Source organism: Gracilinanus agilis, chromosome X (genome assembly GCF_016433145.1).
Source record: "Gracilinanus agilis isolate LMUSP501 chromosome X, AgileGrace, whole genome shotgun sequence".
Classification (NCBI taxonomy): Eukaryota; Metazoa; Chordata; class Mammalia; order Didelphimorphia; family Didelphidae; genus Gracilinanus; species Gracilinanus agilis.
The window spans coordinates 54307739-54333438 of record NC_058136.1 but is presented as its reverse complement, the minus strand read 5'-3'; the positions used below and the strand labels follow the sequence as shown (position 1 = coordinate 54333438).

The window sequence follows — 25700 nt, the reverse complement described above, 5'->3', positions numbered from 1 at the left end:
CTTGAATGCTTCATGCAGAAGCTGGCGATCCTTTAACCCATATCTGTGCAAATCCAGACATGAGAATATTGGGCAACATCACCCAGGAATCTCTGGGAGCCAAAGATGAAATTGCCCTTTTTCAGTCAGTCTCAGGAGACAGGACCTGACACATTAGCTCAAAGCCTGGGGGAACCAGCCTCCCTGGTTAGATATACTACGTTATAAGAAGGTTTCTGAAGAAGCAGCTATGAGGCTCTGGTTTGGTCTATACCAAAATAAAGGCTTCATCAGAGAGACCAAGAAGAGCCAAGTTGAAAAAATATGCTTTTTCTAGAGAATTCACACTTTCTCAAGGAAATACAAGTCCAAAGAAGGCTTTCACTATCATCAGATGGACAAGGCAGATGTTATCACTATTTCACAGAAAAGGAAACTGAGGAACAGAGATGCTAGCTGACTTTGCCAAGGCCACTCAGCTAGGTAGTGCTAGAGTCGGGACTAGAACCCAGGTCTTCTGACCCCTTCCATTTCATCCAGCTTCTCTAGACATGCAACAAGTCACTGTATGTCAGTGCATGGAGTTCTCAGAGGGACAAGTAAACTCAACCTTAGGAGGAAAAAGCCAAATTATATTGTGATGCCTAAGGAAAATGCCATCTGGAATATGAGCAGGAGAAGGCGATGGCAAAGCACTCTACTGTCTCTGCCAAGAAAACCCCAAATGAGAACACAAAGATTCAGACGTGACTGAAACAACTGGCATACAAATCTATGACCATAGCAAGGGCATTGCACAGGGTCTCTGCTGCATTAGGCTCAAGTTGGCCATTTGCTTCTCCTCCAGCTTCATGCCCTAGAAGTGCCAGAGGGCATTGGCACCCTCTTCCTTATATGTGAGATGGGTGGAGGGCATTGGGGACAGTTGGAAAGGCCCACAGAGGCTCCAAAGGGCCTGGAATTTTACTTAATGTGCTTCTTCTTTCTCTTTCCTGTCTACAAGGGCTATAAGACAAGCCTGCAATTTCCTACAAAGAGAAGCTTCCTACTCCCACCCCCAGCCCAAGTCCAGCCAGGCTTGCCTTAATGTTACCGTGACCTGAGCACAGCCGATCTTAAAACTTCCCCAGAGTTCTACCTGTTCCTTTCCACTCCCTTGACATCTCCAGTCTCTACAAGTGCAGGTAACCATGGCAACCACCAGTCTGCCAGAGAGGGAGAGAGAGAGGATGCAGCTTGGTGCCACACCTAGAGAAAAAAAACCCTAAACTCATCACATTTTCTTATTTTCTCTTAGCAGCTGCTGGATGTTCTATACCCTACCAGCCCATCTCTAACCTACACGACACAGGAGGACACCACAAAGTCAGCCCTCTCAGCTGGGAAGGGAGGTGGGAAGGGGGAACCACGTTGGAGACAATTTATGAAGGACATACTGCAAAGTGCAAAATGTTTTCCTCAACACTGATAATGCAAAAGCAAAAAAAAAATCAAAAGAATCCCAGCTCCCACAGAGCTCTAGTTCTACTAGGGGGAGGGAATGGCACTCAGAGCTGTCACATACACGATGCTGTGCTTTAGTGTCTGTAAAATGTGGTACTTGGGGGCATCTAGGTGGCTCAGTAGATTGAGAACCAGGCCCCTGAGATAGGAGTCCAGGGTTCAAATCTGGCTTCAGATACATCTTAGCTGTGTGACCCTGGGCAAGTCACTTAACCCCCATTGCCCAGCCCTTACTGCTCTTCTACCTTGGAAGTGATACTTAGTACTGACTCTAAGACAGAAGATAAAGGTTCTTTTTAAAATGTGGTACTTGGGGGGCAGCTGGGTAGCTCAGTGGATTGAGAGCCAGGCCTAGAGACAGGAGGTCCTAGGTTCAAATCCAGCCTCAGACACTTCCCAGCTGTGTGACCCTGGGCAAGTCACTTGACTCCCATTGCCTACCCTTACCAATCTTCCACCTATAAGTCAATACACAGAAGTTAAGGGTTTAAAATTAAAAAAAAAAAGATATATAAAATGTGGTACTTGGTTCTAGTTCAGTGGAAAGATGCAAGAAAAATTCAAATAATGTGAACCCTTTTTCAGACTCCTTGTGTACACTAATCAGAATCAAGCTGTACACAGATCCAAAAGGACAAGACTATCTGAGGAGAGAGACCATTAACAACTGGTAGGATCAGGAAAAGGATCCCCACAAGAGGCAGCACCTGATTTGAGCCCTTCAGCCATGGATTCTAGAAGGCCGAGGTAGCGAGGTAAGGAAGGACAACTTGCTTGCAGAAAGGCAGAATCCGCAGAGATGGCTATAGGAACACAGACTATTTACATTTACCCCCATTTCATTTAAATATCCCCAAGAGGAGGCTGCTCCACCTTGCCTCTCTAGTCTGTTTTGACATCCAAGGATAATATGCATGATCTCACACTGGCTATTTTAAAACATCATTCTTTTAAATGAGAGGCCTTATCTCCAGTCCCTCTAATTATATCTAGTAACCAAAGTATTTTTCCAAGTCACCTCTATAGGCACACACAGGAATATGTGAAGCCTGTGCAAAATGCAGCCCTCTGGCCTCTAGCTAACACTCGATGTACTCTGTCCATCTAAGTACACCTTAGTCCCACCACCCCGCTGGGAAAGGTCATGGAACTACATGAGGGAATACGATGTCTCCAGGGCTAGTGGCCACTGACTTGGTGGTTGGCACAGTAAAGGTTGCTTTCCACAGTGTCTCATAGGATTTCAATATAGTGAGCCAGGACTGGGAATGGAAATCTCAAAGGCCATATGGCTAATACCAAAGAAGACCAGACTGAAGGCAGCTTTTCATTGGCCCTCCTAGAATTTCTCTGAGGCCATTTAGCTGGTCAGATCCCCTAGGAACAAAGTGGCCCAGACTAAAGGTAGTGTTTTGTTCTGATCACCTCTGAACTAGCCAAATTTTTGTTTGAAACATAAACACTGCACTCAGGTGCAACTCCCAAGTGGCTCCACGCTGCAGTCCCTGTGATCATCAGGCCAGTGGTTTGCAAAACCTGCCAGAAAGGATGCGTGCCCCTGGAGTTCTCAAATCCTGGCTCAGCAACCAGCCTTGGTACAATTTTCCCAGAAGTTCCCAAATTGCTCAATGAAGTGCTTGGCTTCCAAGCTTGAGCAATCCTCAAGTGGGAGGAGAGAAAGCCTTCCTCCCAAGTCACCTTTGGGGCATGGAAGGGATCCTACCTTTTGAAAGCTATACCAGCAGAATCTGAGTTCCACCAGTCTGAAGCTAGGAACACACCTATGTGGTGGTTATCTGAAGACCAACAGAGTAAATGTGAAGAGCCTCAATTCCAAGCTTCAGGCAAGCCTGAACTTTGTGGCCACCACAGCTCTAGAGAAGCTCTTTAAGTCACAGGATTATGAGATCACAGATCTGGAGCTGGGAGGAACCTTAAGAATGACCCAGACATCTGAGGCCTAAAAATGGTTAAGTGGCATACCTACGGTCACACAGATTGGATAAAAAGAAGGTCTCAAGAGGGGCCAGGCTGGGATTTCTGCCCTAATGGTATGGGGTCAAGGGGTGGAGGAGTAGGGAATGGGGAGAGGAATAAGGGCTTATGACAATTTTGCATCATTTTGTCTTTCTAAACATCTGTTTAACTATATTTTCCACCCTCCACCATCCCCTTCCTTTTATCCCAGGGATGTTTCTATTTATTTCTTCTAATTTGACTGGTTAAAGATAGTTGGGAGGGGGTTGGAAGAAAGAATTTAAAACATAATGATATCCTAGGTTTCTAGGAAGCACAATTTAGTAGAGACAACTAAAGGTACAAGATAAATAGGAGATAATTAACACAGAGAGGATACTAGGGTAAAGAGGGGTTGTGAAGGCTTCCTGTAGAAAATGGGACTTTAGTTGGCACTTTAGTTGGGACTTTAGAGGTCAGTAGTCAGAGTGGAGGAGAAAGAGTATATAGGCCATGGGAGACAGCCAGAAAAAATGCCTAGTTAAGAGATGGAGTGACAACCAGGAGGCCAATATCACTAGATGGCAGAGGACAGTGTGTGGCAGGGAGTTAAGGCCTAAGATGACTGGAATGATAGGAGGGAGCTAGTTTATGAAGGGCTTTGAATGCCAAACAGAGCCATCCTGGTGGCTACAGAGAGCAGTTTATTGATTTGGAGGGTGATATGGTCAGATCTGTGCCTTAGGAAAATTACTTTGGTGGCTGAGTGGAGGATGGACTGAAGTGAGGAAAGACTGTATACAAAGTTATTGCAATAGTCCAGATATAAGGTCAGGAGGCCTTGCGCCAGGGTGGCGGCAGAGTCAAGAGGAAAGAAGGAGGCAGATTCAAGGGATGTTGCAAAGATGAAATCGGCAGGTCTCGGCAAAAGTTTGGATATGGTGTATATGTGTGGGGGTGGGGGGGGAGGATGACATGAAATAGTGAAGAGTTGAGGATGGCTTCTAGTTTGTTAGCTTGAGGGACTGGGAAGACAGTGCAACTCCATGATAACAGAAAAGGGGGAAAGATAATACATTTTGTTTTCAAAATGTTGAGTTTAATATGTCTACTAGATACCCAGTTTGAGATGTCTGAAAGACTGGAGAAGGGAGACTGGGCCTCAGTGGCCAGGGTGGGGCAGGACAGGTAGATTTGAGAGTTATCCACATAGAAATGGTAATTAAATCCATGGGAGCTGATGAGATCACCAAGTGAAGTAGTATAGAAGGAGAAGAGGAGAGAGAGAAAGCCCAGCACAGAACCCTGTGGGATACTTCGGGTTAGACAGTATGATCTGGAGGAGAACCTAGCAAAGGAGACAGAGAAGGAGTGATCAGAGAGGTAGGAGTAGAACCAGGAGAACAGGAGTACCCCGAAAACCTAGAGAGAAGAGAGTATCTAGGAGAAGAGAGTGATCCACAGCGTCCAAGGCTGCAGAGAGGTCAAGGAGAATGAAGACTGAGAAAAGGCCATTGGCTGATAACTGGAGAGAGCAGTTTCAATGGAATGCTAAGGTCAGAAGCCAGACTATAAGGGGTTCAGAAGAATCTGAGAAAAGTGAAAGGAAATGAAGAAGAGGGGAAAGGAGGGAATTCACAGTAAATTTACATAAGATCTAGTCTTCTTACAAGTCTAGAGTTAATCAGAAGGCAATCTTTTGATATCAGTCCATCACCCACAGTATTGAGTTGCCAAGTTGCATCCTGGGAATTATGCATATAAGACAGTAACCCAAGAAATGTGTGGTTCTCTGTGAATTTAGCACTGTTAAAGGCACCGATTGACAGTCCTGCTGACTAGAGGCAAAAATTAATTCCCCAAACATGTCCAGTTTGGGGCACTAGGTAGAGGGAAGCTGCCCAAACTCCTTGCCTCAGGCCTGAGCTGGCCAAAAAAGAGAGTACAGCATGTGTGGCAGGCATTAAGGGCCTCTGGAAAGCATACATCAGCAATCACCATTAATATGAAATTCACCGGAGAAGGCCAAGTCAGGCAGCCATCACCCTTGCTTCTCTCTCTGTCAGACTGACAACAAAGTGGGAGAGGGACAAAGGAAAGCAGCAGCAGCAGTTCTATACAGCACGCAGCACAATCCTCCAGAGACTAGAAAGAGAACCTTTAGTCCTAAACTGAGCTATCAAATTAAAATAACTGTTTTAAAAAAAAAAGAAAGAAAAACAATGAAGGAAAACAGAAGCCGAGACCTGAGTCAAGCCAAGCTAAGAACCCTAAACAGGAAGGGATAGACCAAATATACTGAATGCTAAATGAAATGTAAAGTTTTTTTTCTTTCAGTGAGCCAAATCAGATCTGCCCTGTACCAGCACCAGCACCAACACAAGGGGAAAAAATCACTTAGCAGCCACTCTTAATTGGGGCCAAAATTCTCCTTTCCAAAGCTATGGGACCCATGGAGATAGCTATCCTCCAAACTGTACTGGTTGTTTTATTATTCTAGTTCTTGTCCACAAGCAGCCATCTCTTCCAAAAGAAAACTTTATCGGTGCCTAGAGTACTTTAGAGCTGGCTAGATGTGTGCCAATTCCTCAAGTCTCTGAATAAACTCACCATAACTGCTGAGCCCTGAAACTGCTTTCTGAGCCACCAGGTAAGACAAGGACACGGTATCTGGATTGCCTAGCAGAGGCAGTAAAGCAGGGTCACTAGAGCATTGTACTCAGGAGGATTCAGGTTCAAATCCTTTAGTTTGTTGGGGACTATGGGCAAGTCACAACCACTCTGAGCTTCAGACAACTCACTATAAATTATAGACAGGGTGACTTCAATCTCTTCTTTCCTACCAAGGAGTTATCTCTACCAAGGAGATCACAAGTCTTTGAGATACTGACAAGTGAAAACTAAGGCCAGTCTTTAATCTGGGGACCCTAAAACTGAAGCAGGACATCAATCGAATTTCAAAGTTCAAAGAGATCTCAAAGGTCAACTAGTCCAATCTCTTCTTAAAGCATGAATCCTATTTACAACGCCCCAACCCTTTTCTGGATACTCCTTGGTAACTGGGAACTCACTACCTCAAGGAGCAAGAATTTTTTAACAGCTCTAATTGTTAAAAAAAAAAGGCCTTTCTTTGGGGATAATGGAAGAAAAAATCCTATGGCATATTAATAAAGTATAATATTACTGAGTAATAAGAAATCACAAATGAGGAAAACAGAGAAACATGAGAATGTGTACATGAACTGATGCAGAGTGAAATAAACAGAATCAGAAAATCGACAAAACACAACCATAAGCACTAGAAGGTGGTTGAACTTAAGAGTTACTAAAAAACAATAACCAATGAAGGCTCTGGGGAACAGATAATGAAACAGAAAGTGTCCCCGGACTAGATTGCATAAGACAGAATAATATATACTTTATCAGATAACATCACTGTCTTGCTTAACTGGTTTTCTTGATTACAAGGGAGGCCTGGGGAAAAGATTTGAAATAACTGATATAAAGGCAAAAAGTATCCATTTTTATAAAGGTTCTTTCTTCTATTTTGCTGAAATGACCAAAACAGGAAGGAGAAATCTTTTGGTTTCTAGCAGAATTGAAGCCAGTGAGAGTACCTAGCTTTGGGAACTAGTTGTCCCATGTGGCTCCAAGGCCTTGGCTTTGGCCTAGGAAAAATATAACACTTCCAACATCAAAAGGGATATGACAATACATGAGCACCGAGATGAAAATGAACAATCTGCTGCCCTGGAAGACCACAGTCTTAAGCATTTCGACATGAATAAACACCTACTACACTTAGAGCATCTTGCCCTGAGCCAGTTGGGTCAAATCAACATGGCAGGCATTGTGTCAGATTCTAGTAGATGTAGACAAATTCCATAAGCTGTGATTTCTGCCTCCGTGACGGTGAATGACAAACCAAACATCAGAACTAGGCCGCAGATTTACTGCACTGGTGAATTCGACAGCAGGACCAGAAGTAAACAGTCATGCCTTCATGTTAGGTATGAACTTCAGTGATACTTCTGGGCAATGAAAAATAAGTTTTCTTTTGTAGTTGGAGGTAGGGAAGAATATCTGTCTCCAGCTAAAATGGGGGAAATATGAGTTGGCTATCTAATGGATGTCCTTTTCAGGATCTCATAGACAAGACAGGAGGGAAATCATGGATCTCTGTTAAGGGTCTGGTACTGAAAATACATAGACAACTAACGGAAATAGATTCAAAACCATTCCCCAAGTAAAAGTGAGGATAATAATGACACTTCCTTCCTCAAGCTTGTTGTGAGAATTAAATAAGATAATGTAAGCAAATGCTTTACAAACCTTAAAGTGACATATAAATTATTAGCTATTATTAATCTTCCCTCCTTTTTCCCTTTGTTGGACTTTTTGGATAACTTGGTTAATTTCAAATGAAACTTTTTTCCTTTTTTCTCTTTATTATAAGGGATGGCTCTCTGGAAAAGGATGGGGAAAGGATACAATGGGCAATGTGGGTTGTCTAAAAACAAAAGATAACAATACAAATTTCAAATAGGTAGAACATGTGAGAGTCAAGAGTTCTAAGGTCTAGCAGCATATCTACCAGTCAGTATATGATTTTGGGTAAGCTAAATCACCTCTCCTGACCTCATTTTCTCTGCCATCCAGCTATGCTATGACTGTGAAATCTCCCTGCTTTCCTCAGTTTCCTCAGTTTCCTCAACTACAAATTAGGATGCCTCCCAGGGTTGTTGTGAAGATAAAAGTGTAATAATATTTGTAAAGTGCTTAGCACAATGGCTGGCACATAGTAAGTGAGATTTAAATGCTAGCTCTTATCATTATTACAATCAAAGGAAAGGAAAAAGAGGACACGTAGGTGGCTCAGTGGATTGAAAGCCAGGCCTTGAGATGGAAGGTCCTGGGTTCAAATTTGACCTCAAGCACTTCCAATCTGTGCATCCCTGGGCAAGTCACTTAATTTCCATTTCCTAACCTTTACCACTCTTTAGCCTTGGAACCAAAAAGGGAGAAGGCAGGTAAATTCAAAACATTGAGAACTGAACTACCCTATGAGACCACCATACTTATACATACTAAATGCCTATTGGTTTTGGGGTGAGGTACTTGGCCAGCTGAAATGCAAGACTTAAACCCAAAATAAACAGACTCTGCCTTGGTAGAGCTGACTTTCCTAAAGGACAGACATAAATACAGTCACCCACACAAATTCCATCCATGGACTTCTCCCCTCAGAAGTCCATGAAAAGGTGAAGAACTCTAGACCATCTGTCTGTGTGGTAGTCAAGCATTTTAGGGAGAGAACTTAAATCAAGGCTGTCAGAAAAGTTAGGATCAGTATCTGTACCTTGGAAAGGACTCAACATCTTTCTACAAGGAAACAGGAGAGAAAGAAAGGAGGAAGGGAAGAAGAGAAAGGAAATGGAAACCCAAGAGAAGAAAGGATGAAAAGAATGAATCTAAAACAGCCTTTGTTGAGAGGTCTCCAGGAACCCATGGTCCCACCCTAGTGCCTTTCCACACTCAGGATCTGGTGACATCTAGTGGATAGATGGGAGACTGCTTAGAGGGTTTTCTGGGAAATGAAAATGAGGAAAGAACAGATTTCTAAATAGACAAACACTGTAGTATGTAGGGCCCAATCATTCATTGTGCTTTGAGAAACCTTCATTCTGAATAGCAATTTTGCTGAGCGAAAGAACTTCATGTTTTCTCCCAACTTTCCTCAGGATACTCACAGTGGTGACGAGAAGGGGCATGCCTCTCTCAGTACAGCTAAAATTATGTTGAGGAAAATGCCTTCCATCAATATTGCTCTCGATGAGGACAAATGCCATTGAATAGAATTAAAGAAGAATGTTCACTGACTTTACTACTTGTCCCTTTGTCATCCCCTCAAACTTAAAATAGCATAAATTTATCAAGTTCTAGAAGCGCAAGTCTTTCTCGAGATCTAATCTAGTGTTCTTGAAGAGTCTTGTCTGAATTAGTCCTGATTTGGACAATTCTGAGGGACTTGTGAGAAAGAATGCTATCCACACCCAGAGGAAGAACTGTGGGAGCAGAAACACAGAAGAAAAACAACTGCTTGATCACATGGATCAATGGGGATAAGATTGGGGATGTAGACTCAAAATCAGGGGTCAGCAACCTTTTTGGCCATGAGAGCCATAAACGCCACATTTTTTAAAATGTAATTTCATGAGAGCCATACAGTGCTCACAGTGTGCGCTCCTGTAACAGTGCCTGAAAAAAATGGACTTCATGGCTCCTGCAGAAAGAGCCATATCTGGTCCTCAAAAGAGCCAGATATGGCTCGAGAGCCATATGTTGCCGAGCCCTGCTCTAAATGATCACCCTAATGCAAATATCAATAATATGGAAATAGGTCTTGATCAATGACACATGTAAAACCCAATGGAATTATCAAGCCATTCCCCAATTGATAAAGGGGCAAGAGACATGAATAGGCAATTTTCAGATAAGGAAATCAAAAGTATCAATAAGCACATGAGAAAGTGTTCTAAATCTCTAATAATTAGAGAAATGCAAATCAAAACAACTCTGAGGTATCACAGCACACCTAGCAGATTGGCTAAAATGAAAGAAGGGGAGAGTAATGAATGCTGGAGGGGATGTGGCAAAATTGGGACATTAATGCATTGCTGGTGGAGTTGTGAATTGATCCAACCATTCTGGCTGGCAATTTGGAACTATGCTCAAAGGGTTTTAAAAGAATGCCTGCCCTTTTGATCTAGCCATACCATTGTTGGGTTTGTACCCCAAAGAGATCATAGATAAACAGACTTGTACAAAAATATTTATAGCCGTGCTTTTTGTGGTGGCAAAAAACTGAAAAATGAGGGTATGCCCTTCTATTGGGGAATGGCTGAACAAATTGTGGTATATGCTGGTGATTGAATACTATTGTGCTCAAAGGAATAATAAACTGGAGGAATTCCATGTGAACTGGAAAGACCTCCAGGAATAGATGCAGAGTGAAAGGAGCAGAGCCAGAAGAACATTGTACACAGAGACCAATACACTGTGGTAAAATAGAATGTAATGGACTTCTGTACTAGCAGCAATGCAATGACCCAGGACAATTCTGAGGGACGATGGAAAAGATGCTACCCACATTCAGAGGAAGAACTACAGGAGTGGAAACAGAAGAAAAACAACTGCTTGAAAACATGGGGTGAGGCGGACATGATTGGGGATGTAGACTCAAAACTACTACCCCAATGCAACTATCAACAATTTGGAAATAGGTCTTGATCAATGACACATGTTAAAACCAGTGGAAATGCGCATTGGCTATGGGAGGGGGGGAGGTGGGGGGGTGTGTGTGAAAGTAAGAGCATAATCATGTAACCATGTTAACTTTTCTAAAAAATAAATATTAATAAATGTTTAAAAAAGCCAATAGAATTGCTTGTTGGCTACGGGAAGGGGGAAGGAAAGAAACATGAATTATGTAACCATGGAAAAACATTCTAAACAAATTAATTAAATAAACTTAAAAAAAAAAGATCTCCATAGAAAGAAAAAACAAACAAACAAATAAATAAATGGATTAGTCCTGATTTAAAAGCCCTGGGAGAAATGGAGCAATTCTAGGGTCATGGCACAGAAGTCTAGTTCTTTCCTCCAGAATGATCTTTAAGTGATGGAATACTATTGTGCTATAAGGAATGATGAAGAGGATCATTTCAGAAAGAGCTGGAAAGACCTATGTGAACTGATGCAGAGTGAAATAAGCAGAACCAGAAGAACATTATAAACAGTAACTGAAACATTATGGAGTGATGTACTTTGCTATTAACAGCATACAATGACCCAGGACAATTCTGAGGGATTTATGAAAAAGAATGCTCTCCGGAGAAAGAACTGTTGGAGTAAGAATGCAGATGGAAATGTATGATTTATCATTTGTTTATTTAGGTATATGATTTAGGGTTTTGGTTTTATAATATTATTCATTTACAAAAATGAATAATAGTGTTGACTTAAAAAAAAACACAGAACTATTAAATAGTCAGAAAAGCCACTCTTTAATTAAGGAAAGGGGTCACAGGGCTGAATAGACCCCTACATAGAGCTGTGCGCTACAGGCCTACGAGAGTCCGAGGATTGAACTCAGGATGCTCTGGTCCCTGGCCCCAGGGATATTTCTAGGTTACAAGTTTGGGGGCTTCTAGATTCCATGTCAACAATAGAAATAAGTTTTGTGTGATAATATATGTATAACCCAGAAAAAAATGAAATGATCCTTAAGGATGATATCATAAGCAAATGAGTGAATCATGACAGAAATTACTTGTCAGATCTATAGAGGGGGTAAGAATTCATGACAAAAACGAGAGACAGAGAGGATCACAGGAGGTAAAATGGCTAATTTTGATTGTATATAATTTAAACAGTTTTGTGCCAACAAAATCACAGCAGTTAAAATTAGAAGAAAAGCAGGAAAGGGAAATCATTGCAGAAATTTTTCTTTGATAAAAGTCTCATTTCTAAAATATGTTTTTTGAGTCATATTTATAAGAATAAGAGCCATTATAAATAGGTAGTTTTCAGAGGGAGAAATTGAAGCTATCAATAGCCATATGAAAAAATGCTCTAAACACCAATAATTTGAGAATTGCAAATTCAACAGCTCTGAGGTGCCACTTCACATCCATCGGATTGGCTAAAATGACCAAAAAAGGAAGATTACAAGTGCTAGAAGGGATGTGGGAAAACAGGCATGTTAATATACTGTTCTTTTGTTAGTTTTTAAACCCTTACCTTCAGCCTTAGAATCCATATTAAGTATCTGTTCCAAGGAAGAAGAGTGGTAAGGCTTAGGCAATGGGAGTTAAGTGACTTGCCCAGGGACACACAGCCAGGACTTCCTGTCTGCCTACTGTCTACCTGTCTTACTAATGCACTGTTTATGGAGCTGTGAGCTAGTCCAAATATTCTGGAAAGCAATTTGGGATTATGCCTCAAAAGCTATTAAACCATGCATAATACCTTTGACTCAGAAATATTGTGACTTAGGTCCATACTCCAAAGAGATCAAAGAAAGAGGGAAAGGATTTATATGGACAAAATATTTACAGCAGCTTTTTGTGGCAGCAAAGAACTGGAAATCGAGGGGATGCCCATCAATTGGGGAATGAATGGCTGAACAAGTTATAGAGCATGAATGCAATGGAATATTATTGGGCTATAAGGAATGCTGAAGGGGGTGGCCCCAGAAAAACTTGGGAAGAATTGAGTAGAACCAGGAGAGCAAATTATATAGTAACAGCAATACTGTAAAGATTGACCAATATGTAGCCAATACACAACATTGATTCTAAGAGTTTTGAAAAAATGACTCATAACTCTTATCTTTAGATTCAAATGTGGGACAACAGCTGGGTTGTTTTATGGGCCTTCAAAAAACTAGTCGCAGCTCTTAATAACTATTGCATTTTTTTAACACGGGGCTGACAGAAAAACAGTAATAGCATTGTCGACATGGAATCTAGAGGCCCCAAACTTGTGGCCTGGTGGGATCTGATGAACCCCAAGTTTCAGGAATCCCTTGTAAGTTGGAGATCCCAAAGCTTGTTCCCAGGTCCTTGAGCATCCACCCTGAAGGGAATCTCAGGCTAGCAGGTCCAGTCTGAATAATGGACCCAGTAGCAAAAGATGCTCCCAGTTAGGTGGAGCTAGAGATATGCTAAATATCCTTTTGTCTTGGGTAGTCTTCCCCATTGCATCAGGGACCCTTTCCTGGGAAGACACACCAGGACAGGGACCTTCATTTTAGCCTCCTTTGGAAGTAGCCCCTTCCCTTACACCCCAGCCTCTGGCTAGGATTCCTTTTCCAATCTTGCTTATCTCCTTTCAGTATGGTAATGTCAATCTGTTTTCTCTGCCCCTGGATCTTCCCAAATGGTAAAGAGGTTCCCCAATTTCTTTTGTCCCTCAGAGTCGTCATCTAGCCAGGTGGCACTCCCAGGGGTCAGGGCCCAGAGCATTCGGAGTTCAATCCTCTGAGTGGAGGCCTACTCAGCCCTGTTACCTCTGTCCTTAATTAAAGAGTGGCTTTTCTGACTATTTAATAGTTCTGTGTTTTTTCAGAGTCAACAGCATTGTTATTATAGCAGGTGACCATCACTGTGTGAGGTGTTGTGGAAGATACAAAGGGTCTCAGCCTCCAGGGACTTTACACTCTAGCAGAAAAGACATAATTAGCACACAGGAAATAAGTGTACAATTCCTCACTAGATACTAGAAGTTCACAAAAGGAAGGGAGTTCTATGTGGGCCCGAATAGCCAGGGAAGTCACATTTCCTCACATTGGAGAACATGTGACTTCAAGAGGGCCTTACAGGATGAGAAGCATTTTAACAGGGGGTGGAGAATGAGGGCATTCCAAGGTGGTTGGTTGTTTAGGGGAGGAGGGGGTGGAGAAATAACACCACAAAGGCCCAGAGAAAAGATTAAGTATTGCTTTGGAGTATGGAATGTAGGTAGACATAAATCTAATTGGAGCAGAGGTAAACACTTATTGGGAAAATAGTTGCATTGCTTTGTTCCTAGCAGGCTGCTAAATGTTTGCATAATGAAGGCAAAGTAAAGTGACAGATCTTCTAAGACAGGCCAGGCTTGTTTCTGTGCCACGGTTTCCTGTGTCGCCTTCCCTCTAATTTGGAAGAACCGTGGGGGTTGACAGGGTGGCATGTTTCTCATCAGGAGTAACTAGTGTGCTCTGCTTTAAAAGTTTACAAGCTTATGAACGCATGGGTCGGGGTGGACATGATTGGGGGTGTGGACTCGAAACTACCACACCAATGCAACTACCAACAATTGGAAATTGGTCTTGATCAAGGACACATGACAAAACTAGAGGAAATGCGCATCGGCCATGGGTAGGCGGGGTGAGGGGGGGGGTTGAAGGGGAAAGGAGGAGCATGAATCATGTAACCATGTTAAAAATGAATATTAATAAATGTTAAAAAAAAAGTTTACAAGCTTAATTAATGTAGGTGCTCATTCGAGCCCATACTTTGCAGAGAGGGTAACTGAGGCTCAAATACCAAGTGCAAATCATAAACTTCCAAAAGGAAAGTGTATGCACAGTCAGAAAATGGGAATCATCACTATGGGGGTTCCCCAGTCTTTTTAATAGAAGCTTCCCCAGAGGTATTTTTCCTAACATAACTGGTGTTTGTCCTGTGGTCAGGAGCTACCAGATAAGGAGAGAAGATTGAAGGTCCAGGAGATAGACAAATTGGGGGGTAGGAGGGTGGGGAAGAAGCCCGGAGAGATTGAAAAAAAAAAGAGCATCAATAAAATATTAAAAGGGGGCAGGTGGCTCACTGGAGGTGGGAGGTCCTGGGTTCAAGTCTGACCTCAGACACTTAAAAGTTGAGCCCGGGCTACTCACTTCCCCCCATTGCCTAGCCCTTACCTCTCTTCGGCTTTCCAAACCTGAAGGTAAGGGTTTAGAAAGAAAAGAAAAGAAAAGAAAAGAAAAGAAAAGAAAAGAAAAGAAAGGATTTGATGGCTCAGTGGATTGAGAACCAGGTCTGGGGACAGGAGGTCTTGGGTTCAAATTTAACCTCAGATAGTTCAGAGTTGTTACTAAGACAGAAAGTAAGGGCGAAATAAATAAAATGTTCAAAGAGGGTAGGTAGTTCAGTGGATAGAGAACCAGGCCTGGAGCCAGGAGGTCTTGGGTTCAAATCAAACCTCAGATAATTCCTGTCTTGAAGTTGTTACTAAGCCAGAAAGTAAGAATGAAATAAATATTAAAAATCACATATAGGGAACCTGGGCAAAGGCAGTCTCCCACTCTACCCGAAGAACAAGTATATAATTAACAAAAGAAAAGAAGAGCTGCGGTAGGGAGCCCTCCCGGCTGACCTGCGGTCCACGACTTCACTTCTTACTTTCTCAAAGTGGCCTGGGGAGGGGCGGAGAGAGGGCTGGGAACTGGAAAAGGGGTGACTGGGCAATATTTAACACCAACACCCACAAAACAATACTGGGAGGTGGGGAGACTAAGGCACCCCCCCCACCTCCACCCCAAGCCGAGGGCTCCCTGAGCCACAGTCGTCTCGGGACTCGGGTGCTCGACTCTCCTTAGCTCCGAGGCTCACCGAGATAAACTCGCGATAAGAGCCCAACTCTAGCTTCCCGTCACATGAAGTCTCGTCACGTGAACACCCTCGCTCGGCCACATGACCCCCAGGGCCGGGAGTTTTGCCTCAGGGACACTACCGGGAGTGGCTAGTGATTGGCTGGGGCCCGCCAAGCCTTGAGCGGCCATTGGTCCTCCTCTTCTCTTAACCCGGCGAGCCGGCAGTATGGGAAGAATACTGAAGACCGCGGAGTTTGAGCTTAGGGTCTTGGACCATTGGAAGATGGGCCATCTGAGGCAGGAGCCGGGCCCCATGTTTGCGTTCGCGGCTCTGTCCCTGGCTCTGCTGGGCGGGCCCGCGGCCACTGCCCTGGACAACGGGCTGGCCCTGACCCCCACCATGGGCTGGCTTCACTGGGAGCGCTTCACATGCAACGTGGACTGCATCGAGGACCCGGAGAACTGCGTTAGGTAATTGGCAGGGTCCTCCCGGGCGGCCTGGAGTTCGGAGCGGTCCCGGGGTCTTCTGAACCAACGGTATAGACCTAGAGGGTCCCACTTCCAGCGCTTGGGGGGCTCCCAGACGTGGCGTTCGGCAGCCACGGAAAAGGGAAACTTCAAGTTGTTTCGTCTTTTAAAACCTTCCCCTCCCCCTTCCTCCCCGCAAAAAGCCCCTAAAGAAAACAAAAGGACTTTCTGCGCTCACTTCCCGGTTTCCCCCGAGGACGCCGCTAGGGCCCAGTTACTTAGGCTCAAAGTTTAGGGGTCGGCCCTCTCCCCTCACCGCCCATATCCGGCCATCTGCCGAGCCTGGTCGAGTCTGCCCTTCCCTCCCGTCTGGACGGCAGCAGTGATCTTCCTTTCCAGTCCTAAAGGGCTGCTAGTCAGACCCTGCCGAAGGTGCCCCCAAGGCTCCGCGTAGAGGACTGCCAAGTCAAATCCAAACTCCTCCTCTGTTGCACTCCCCATGTGCCTCCAAGGTCATCCCCGCCACCCCGCCCACGGAATCCCTTACCTCCATCAAAGGCCAGCTCCTACTGGAAAAGCGTGTCCTCATTCCTTCCTCCAGAGCTACTTTGTAGGAGACAGCCTAGGACGGTGGGAATGGATTCAGAGGACCTTGGCTCAAATTCCAGCTGTGCCGCTGACTACCAGTGTGACCTTGGACAAGTCACTTAACCTTTCTAGTCCTCGGTTTCTTCATCTGTAAAATGAGGCATTTGGGTCAGAGTCGGAGCTCCAAGGGCCCAGCCAGCTCCAAATTTATCACCCAACCATCAAATGTTGCTTCCCTCCGGTAAAATATAAGCTGCTCTTGAGGTTGTACTGGTCCATTTTTGTCTTTGGATCTAAATCCTAGGATTTAGCTCAGTGCAGGCACTTGACAAATGAAGGAGGGGGTGGGGGTTGGATTACTTGAGCTCAGATGTCATTTCCAGCTCTAGCATCCTGGAGTCTAGTCCAGCCTTCATTTTATTTTATTTTATTTTTTTCTGGCAAACAGATATCCCCATTTCTTTTTTCTTTTCTTTTTTTTTTTGAAATTATTTTTTTATTTTGAATATTTTCTCCTAGTTACATGTTTCATGTTCTTTCCCTCTTCCCCAAACCCCTCTAACCTCCCCCCTTAACCATCACACAATTCCACTGTTTTACACATATCATTGATCAAGACTTAGTTCCATATTATTGATAGTTGAACTAGAGTTATCATTTAGTGTCTACCTCCCCAATAATATTCCCAACAGCTTGTGTTCGAGCAGTTGTTTTTCTTCTGTTTCAGCCTTCATTTTAGAGAGAGACAACTTGAAGGCCTGGAGTTTTCTCCAGCCAGTGACTTACCCAGGGGTTAAATAGCTCATAAGGGGCAGTACCACAGATCGTGAGAGAAACAGCCTGGCCTAATAAGTGTCAGGTTGCATCGGGAACCTGGAAGATCCAGATTCAATCCTACTTCTCCCACTTAAAATGCTGTATTACCTTGGATAAGTCATTTTACTTTTCTCAGCCTCAGTTTCTACATCTGTGAAACTGAGATAATATTACCTGTTACCTATTCATGGGGTTGTTAAGAGGTAATTGATATGATATATATTAAGTGCTTTGCAAGTCCTAACAAATGATGCAAACATAGCAAGAATTCCCCGTGGGGCCTGTTATTATGAGTCTGTATTTTGCTTACCAAGGGGAGTCAGTCAGATCCCTGCCTTTTGGAGATTGAACTTCCAAAGGCGGCTGTCCTAAGGCACTCTTACAGGCAGTTCATAGATTGTTGTAGATAAATCATTTCATAGGTTATTTATTGCACGTGGCAGCAGTAAGTGCCCTGGGGTTCTAGACATTGTGATCCTAAATAAGTTTATTGCTATACTAGTCTGAATTAAACTCCTTGTTAGATGTTGGCCTTTCCCTTATTGAAAGTGGAAGAAGAGCCTGACACTCTCTGCTGGTGCTCGAGACTGCCATTGGTCATCATGGTGACTCTGATTTTTCTCTCTCAGTGAACAACTCTTTATGCAGATGGCTGAACTCATGGTATCAGAAGGCTGGAAGGATGCGGGCTATGAGTACGTCTGCATCGATGACTGTTGGTTGGCCTCCAAACGAGATGAGAATGGTACACTCCAGGCAGACCCCAAACGCTTCCCTAGTGGAATCCGGCATTTGGCAAATTATGTGAGTTCACAGATAAGCCTGTCTCCCATTCAGGGACATTGTATTTTTCTTTGTTTATATATATATATATATTGCAAAACAGCTCTTGTGACACTATGCAATACCCTGAAAATATGCATGCTGCTGTCATCTGACTGGAGACAATGGTTCATCCGATGGACTCCTCATTCCTTCAAATGATAGCAGTTTTACAGTAGTCCCTGGGTCCCATCTTGGAAAAGCTGGCCTTTGCTGAAAAAGGACTCTGGTCTTTAATATTTCTTTACAGATATTTCCTTATCATTGATTTGTAGCTCTTGGGGGTATGTATACCCTTGGAGAGTTTCATCTCCAGGACATTTTTCTCTTATTTTGGCATAGCTATGATGGCTTGCTTGTAACTCCAAGATAAACTTGTTAGTGGTTTTCTCCTTTATGCTAGCTCCGTGATCAATAACTTTGGTTTCACCTGGACAAAACTGTGGGACAAAGCCCACAACTCAGCTAAGGCACATTAGAGTAGGAAAGCCACAAACTCAAAAAGAAATGAATGGGGGTCCTTAAACTGTACACATAAACTTTATGACCTTAGGTTGACTTAGAAAACCACATATTCACATTATCTATGTTTTATTGTATTTTTTAATTTGTTTTGTTGAATATTGTCCGATTACTTTTGGCTCTGATTCAGCCATCCATACTTGGGGATGTTGCGGGCCACATTCATGAGACTGACAATGTTTGACAATTCTGCCTTGAAGGGTAGAACCTAGAGGAAGGAGTAAGGGTAGAGGATGCCACTGTTGGGTTATTTCTACTACACTTAAGGCACAGGGCCCTGTTTGTTCTAGTCCTTCAGACCGTCTGTCTCTGTCTCTTAGGTACACTCCAAGGGGCTGAAGCTGGGCATTTATCAAGATGTGGGAAATCTCACCTGTGCTGGGTACCCGGGCAGCTTTGGCTACTACGATATCGATGCCCAAACCTTTGCCGACTGGGGAGTGGACCTGCTCAAATTTGATGGATGTTACTTTAAAGATATAGAAAGTTTGGTAGAAGGTATGCTTAGACTCAGATTCCACTGGAGTCAGATTTCTTTAGACCAAGAGAGATCTGGTATACTCATAGCCTCAAGTACTTCCCCTACCTCTAACTCAGCTTTCGTTCTTCATATTTCAGAGTCTCTCCCCCTTGATTCAACAAATCCCCTGCTGAGCATCTCCTGTCCGGTCAAGTACACTGGACCTCCGCAAGCTTGGGCATGCTCTGGCAGTCAAAAATCTTGTTTTGTGAAATATTACCAAAGTAGAAATGGTTTAATTTAAACTCAGCATCTTCCATTCCCACAGGAAAAAAAAATGCTCGAAACAGTAGGGAAGAGCAGTGGCTAGTATTTGGCCATTTTCATTTGAAATGAGTTTTGTTTTTATTTTTGTTGGCAGTATTTTTGGAAGGGTTGTGGAGGTAGAGAGGAATATTCCTTTGTGTATTTACATTAGTTTGGGGGAACTTCCTTCTCTGAAGAACTGGAACCCTGACTAAGAGCATTACCTAAGGTGCTGAGTCACCTCCTAGGGCTGCTGTCACAAATAAACCATAAAGCACTAAATAAAATGCTAGCGTCTGTCAGTGTTAACATTATGCCTTACCTTCTACCTTAATTTACACTGCCAGTCAGGCTAGGAGAGACTATTTAGAAATAAGCAAAAAGTCCTCGGTTTTATTCTGCCTCAGCTTGCTGATGGTCCAAAACCAAACCACGGACCCGTTAGACAGCCGTTTTTGTCTGAGAACTTAAACCATCACCACATCAGGAGTCCATACAAAGAGTTGAAAGTGGCCCTTCCTGACTTTTCCCCCATTCTTTTCTTTTGCAGGTTATAAGTACATGTCCATTGCCCTCAATAAAACTGGCAGAAGCATTTTGTATTCCTGTGAGTGGCCTCTCTATTTAAGACCCTTCCAGGAGGTAAGCCAGCACACCAGTAGTCTCAGAAGTCCACATCCCTCTCTTGTATATCCCCTGTGACTACTCATTTCTGCTGAGTTCTTAGGCCTTGTCCTGGCTGAAAGCTTGACTGTTCTGATGGGCCTGCTCCTAGACCTCACTCACCCTTCCCCACTTAATATAGGCGGGGTGAGTGCTGCTCCCAGCACAAACAGGAACTACCCACCTCTTCATTGTCAGTTCCTAGGTATTCCTCTGCATCTTGTGGTGGCAAAATGGAAAATGAGGGGGATGCCCTTCGATTGGGGACTGGCTGGACAAATTGTGGTGTAATGATGGGGATGGAATAATGATCCGGAGGCTTCCCATATGAACTGGGAGAACCTCAATGAACTGATGCAGAGTGAAATGAGCAGAACCAGGAGAACATTGTACACAGAAAGTAAAATATTGTGGAACAGGGGGCAGCTGGGTAGCTCAGTGGATTGAGAGCCGGGCCTAGAGACGGGAGGTCCTAGGTTCAGATCCGGCCTCAGACACTTCCCAGCTGTGTGACCCTGGGCAAGTCACTTGACCCCCATTACCTACCCTTACCACTCTTCCACCTATAAGTCAATACACAGAAGTTAAGGGTTTAAAAAAAAAAAATTAAAAAAAATTAAAAAAAAAAAATATTGTGGAACAATCCAGTGTAATGTAATGGACTTTGCTACTAGTAGCCATGCAACCAGCCAGGACTAAAGGACTTATAGGAAAGAATGCTATCCATATTGAGAGAAAGAAAGCAAAACATGACTTATTATATGTATATGCAGGTATGCAATTTGGGGCTTAGGCCTTAAAAATCTGTGGGCTCTGGGAGAGGGGAGAGAAGAGGGAAGGAAGAGAGAATGAATCATGGGAAATGTGGGAAAATATTTAAAAACAAATATATTAATAAAAATTAAAAAAATAACATGTATTAGAATGCTATAGGGCCCTTGACCACCCTGAGACCTAGGGCCACAGTCTAATCATGGCCCTAATTTCACCCTGGCCAATCTCATTAAACAAGTGGTGGTGGTCAATAAGGCCAAAAATTAATATGTAATAAAATGAGCTCTTTGTCCACCAATGGGCAGTTGGTCGCATTGAGTGGGATCTTAGTCTAGACTTGGTATCCTGGCTTGGCCGTTATGATGGTAGGAGCTATTGAGAGCAAAAGGCTGAATTCTCCTGGTACAGAGTAGCCATATGTTATCTGGAATGGGGAAGACTCAAATTAGTTGGCTATTGTATGGACTGGGATTACTGTCTTCTTTTTCCTCTCCTGGGACACCCCACCCACCCAATCATACTTTGCTCAAGAATCATTCATTAAATTGTATGGGTCTCATAGCCCAATTACACAGAAATTCGACAGTATTGCAATCACTGGAGGAACTATGGCGACATCTTCGACTCTTGGAATAGCGTGAAGAGTATTTTGGACTGGACGGCATCTAAACAGGACATCCTTGTTCCTGCTGCTGGACCAGGGGGCTGGAATGATCCTGACATGGTAAGAACCCAAGTCTTCATTAGGTGAGGCAACTAGAAGCGGCCAGACAGCCAAGATTGGCTAAATCGCAGGGCCTTTTTGGGACCCGAGGAGTCACTAAACGGAATCATTAAATGTCCCTAAGTCACCAGATGGGGTCCTTAACTCAACATAACTGAGTCAAGTCATAAGGCACCCCTTATAAGGTTTACAAAGTGCTTTAGTCACATCTCTTGGGGGATGTGAGGGGCATACAGCTTCACTTGGTGCTGGAGTCCTAGAATCTCAGTCTTGAAAAGATCTGTAGGTCATCCATTAAGGCTAACTCCTCCTGAAAATGAATTCATGCTGAGCAGAAGCTTTAAATGATTATATTCTGTCGTGCTCCAGCCAGCCACTACTTTTCCTCCCTGTCAGTCTCACTAAGAATCAGACATGGCTTTGCTAACTTATTTATTTATAAAACTTATATATGTTGGGATTTGTTGTTTTGTTTTTTTTCAGCTAGTGATTGGCAACTTTGGACTCAGCTGGGATCAACAAGTGACTCAGATGGCACTGTGGGCTATCATGGCAGCTCCACTCTTCATGTCTAATGACCTGCGCCACATCAGCCCCCAGTCCAAGGCCCTGCTTCAGAACAAAGATGTAATTGCAATCAACCAGGATCCTTTGGGCAAGCAGGGCTACCGTCTCAGGAGGGTATGTATACATAGTAGATGGTGACTCATGGGAGAAAAATGGGACCCAGAGAATTTCAGAATGGGCACTTGCACTGCCCCTTTTCTAAGGTTGTCCCCAAATGAGAAATCCACTTATTTTACAGATACATTTGATAGAAGCAGTGGCGCTAAGCTTGTGCCCTACCCTAGAAAATGCCTTTTTTCTTTGCAACTTCTCAGCTATATATTTAATAGCAGCAGCTAGTTGACTTTTCGAATCCCAATTAATGGCCTGGCAAATTTGTTTGGACAGCTTTGTTTGGAGCTAGAAATGGTGGCTGTTCATCTGGCCTGATTTTGAGAAGGCTGCCGCTTCTGTTCCTAACATCTCAGGGCTATGGCTTTGGCCATGAGGAACTGCTACTAATGCTGAAACTCTCTTGGTCTTCTAGGACAAGGACTTCGAAGTGTGGGAACGACCCCTATCAAATTTAGCCTGGGCCGTGGCTGTGCTAAACCAGAAAGAGCTAGGGGGTCCTGAGAATTATGCCATTTCCACTTCTGCCCTGGGCCAGGGACTGGGGTGTGTCCCTGCTTGCTTTATCACCCAGATCCTCCCCGTTAAAGAAGGGCTGGGACTTTATACGTGGACATCTCTGTTGAAGATTCGGGTAAACCCCACAGGCACAGTCTTGTTGAAGCTCCAGACTTACCAGCAACACAAATATTCCAGCCGCCACACCACCACAGATTACTACAACAATGCTACCTCAGATGACATCATTTCCATTACTGTCTTATAATTTATAAGAATGTATAAACGTTCTAAGCGCATGTGTTCTGGATTTCTACCTTGTTCGGATGTAACCCCCCCCCCCCCTTTTGTCTGCTGCTGAGAATTAAACTATTTCTTTAATCAGTGGTTCCTTATTTAATTAATGGTCTTACTTAAAAAAAAAACCCTCTAGGCCACTTAGGCTTCTTTTAATGGGGTCTAATTAATCCTGCCCCTCTCCCCAAGCCCCCAAGGGAAATGAAGAGCTGTGGCCCAGTTCTCAGGTCTAAACCTGTTATTTCTAATCACTACCCTGGGGAGAAGTCTAGGGGGAAGTACCAGATGAATGCTATTATTTCCAAGGATGACTAGGCCATCAAGTTACCAAATGTCTGGAAAGGGAAAGCCTAGCACCTGATAAAATCAGTGATGTCCACAAGGTCATGAGAAGTCCCCCCCCCTCCTTAATAAAAGAGGCTGGCAAACACCATTAGGAAGACTCAACATTTATTAAGCACCTTTAGTGTGAAAGGCACAGTGCTGGGCACTGTGCCAAGATACAAAGATAAGACACAGACAAACATTCGGCCCTTGAGGGCTTAAAGCCTAACATGGGTTTATGTAATACAAAAAACAATGTAAAACAAAGGAACAATTACCTCCATTCTTTGCTATTTCAAGTCTTACCCAGTTGTCATTCCCACCCACCCCTAAACAAAATTACTATTGGTTTTCAATTAGGCCATCCTTTTAAGGAACAGGTACTTTAATCAATTAATTAGTTCTCTATAGAGGATTAACTGAAGCCAAATAGAGAAGGGAAACCACTACCTTAATACTTTTTTGAAAAGGTAAAAGTTTGACTTTTCATTTGATAAGATGTTTCTGTCATAATTAATTCTTCAGAGATAGGGGAAACCATTTTGTTATTTTTGAAATGGGAAGGGCAACCTCTGAAGGTGATGAATTCATTGGATTTGCTAAAAACTTTAAAATAGGGGCTACTTTTACTCTGTATCCCTAATTCCCCAACCCCAATTTGCCTGGGAACCTAGGCTGTAACTGTTTTTAGTCATAGTACTAATAGCCAAGGCCCCCTAGAAATGTCCAGCTGGGCTTTCTCTCAATGACATACATTTCCTTAAGTAGATGATAAAAGTTACAACATTCAACCACATCCTCAAGAACTTTTCCTACATGGGAAAAGCTTCATACAGTATGAGACTTGGTTTTACTCAAGCCTCTTCCTTTCCAAGACAGAAAATACAAAACCAAGGGATGGAATGGAATGGTTTTTTCTATTAAGACGAAAACAGTGAAACTCGGAACTGGATCACTTGGCCCTGGAACAGAACAAGAGAAAAATATATTAGTATGTAACTTGAGAATACTGCTGATGCCCAAAGGAAGCATGGACTCCTGAAATCCCATTGTTCCAGAAAGGCTGGGAAAAGCCTTTTATAGGCCTAGGCCATCCACCAAGGAGAGTGCTGCTTGAATCCCAGGGAGTTTACTTGCGGGAGATGGGCAATGTGCCTGTCGGCACTATTAAATGTTTTTCAACATTTGAACTCAGGTCTCCAGGGTGCCAGGCCTAGCACTATCGCAAGGCTGCATGTTAGAGGAAAAGAGAGGGGACCGCTTAAATTTCAGTCACATAAATACCTTTCTCTTCTTACTTCCTCCCAGTTCAAAATGCTTACACCTCTTAATGGCAAGCATCCTTTTTGTCCTGCAGCTGGGTTCCAAACATTCAAGCCTCAGTACAACCTTTTTTGTGGTCTTTGCCTGGAAACAAAAATTAAATTAAGTCAAATCGAACTGTGGAACAAAAACCAGCTCCCATCAAAAAGCTGGCCTATATGTCAGGAGTACTACTTGAAGCAGAGGCTTGGCCAGAAATGAGCAGACTGCTCCAAGATTAGGCCAAAATCAGGGGTCTGAGATACATGAGGGAGTGAGATGCCCTTCTCCCTTAGCAGGAAGGCCTGCCCTACCTTACTCACCTTTTTCCTGAAAATTGGTTTGGTCTGGCCACCATAGCCACTCTGCTTCCTATCATAGAGCCTTCTCCCTAGAAGCAAAGAAAATGTACTCAACAGGGATGTCCACATTGCCAAGTCACGAGAGAAGGGGACAAGTGTCAAGGAGGATGAACGATGATTCGGGCTAACTTTTTTTCTTTCCTAAGCAGCTTTTTAAGCAAGAACACTAGCAGATAAAGTATTCCCGGCTACCAAGCAGGAGGGCCCCAGTGACCATTGCTCGTTGCTCTCACCCTGCGCGAAAGGGCGATCTCTGCCTCTTCTGTACTGTGTCACTCTGTGAGGCTGGTGCTTGCCGCACTTTTTGCAGAAAGTCCTGCGGAATTTGGGGATGTTCACCTGGTAACAAAAGGTGCGTGAAGAGGGCGGGCCAAATCTACATCCCAGACCAGAGGAGCGCCCACTAGTGGCCGGAATTTGGGCCTCCGTGCCACCGCCCCTTCCTCCGCCTCCCGCCCCACCCACCTCGGCTCGGACTCGGCTGCCAGGGTCAGCCTTCGCGGCCGCGGCCACACCTCATCC

General features: G+C 43.7%; 3 protein-coding genes across 3 annotated transcripts in view; 2 read left to right on the top strand and 1 right to left on the bottom strand.

Annotated features, from left to right (window-relative positions):
• LOC123253682 (glycine receptor subunit alpha-4-like) overlaps window positions 1–15580 on the top strand; it is a 50615-nt gene extending 35035 nt beyond the window's left edge. The window contains exon 10 of the mRNA XM_044682836.1: window positions 15394–15580. Coding sequence (XP_044538771.1) covers window positions 15394–15580 — 187 coding nt within the window. The remainder of the gene's footprint in view (window positions 1–15393) is intronic.
• Window positions 15581–15834: 254 nt separating this feature from the next.
• On the top strand, window positions 15835–23274 carry GLA (galactosidase alpha). The gene is made up of 7 exons (XM_044682517.1): window positions 15835–16045; window positions 18076–18250; window positions 19111–19288; window positions 20107–20198; window positions 21556–21717; window positions 22201–22398; window positions 22811–23274. The coding sequence occupies exons 1-7, from the start codon at window positions 15858–15860 to the stop codon at window positions 23159–23161; spliced, it is 1344 nt and encodes a 447-aa protein (XP_044538452.1). The 5' UTR covers window positions 15835–15857; the 3' UTR covers window positions 23162–23274.
• A 349-nt stretch (window positions 23275–23623) lies between these two features.
• The window catches only part of LOC123253681 (60S ribosomal protein L36a-like), an 8099-nt gene continuing 6022 nt past the window's right edge, over window positions 23624–25700 (bottom strand). The window contains exons 2-5 of the mRNA XM_044682835.1: window positions 25412–25693; window positions 25140–25207; window positions 24799–24921; window positions 23624–24476 (exon numbers count right to left, since the gene is read on the bottom strand). Of these exons, the coding sequence (XP_044538770.1) occupies window positions 24435–24476; window positions 24799–24921; window positions 25140–25207; window positions 25412–25693 (515 nt within the window). The 3' untranslated portion in view covers window positions 23624–24434. The remainder of the gene's footprint in view (window positions 24477–24798; window positions 24922–25139; window positions 25208–25411; window positions 25694–25700) is intronic.

Bases quoted from the DNA above. Each gene is read 5' to 3' on its own strand.
- GLA (XM_044682517.1), top strand. From the start codon at position 15,858: ATGGGCCATCTGAGGCAGGAGCCGGGCCCCATGTTTGCGTTCGCGGCT. The intron at 20,199-21,555 runs GTAAGCCAGCAC...TGGGTCTCATAG, and splicing joins ATTTAAGACCCTTCCAGGAG to CCCAATTACACAGAAATTCG. The intron at 21,718-22,200 runs GTAAGAACCCAA...GTTTTTTTTCAG, and splicing joins GCTGGAATGATCCTGACATG to CTAGTGATTGGCAACTTTGG.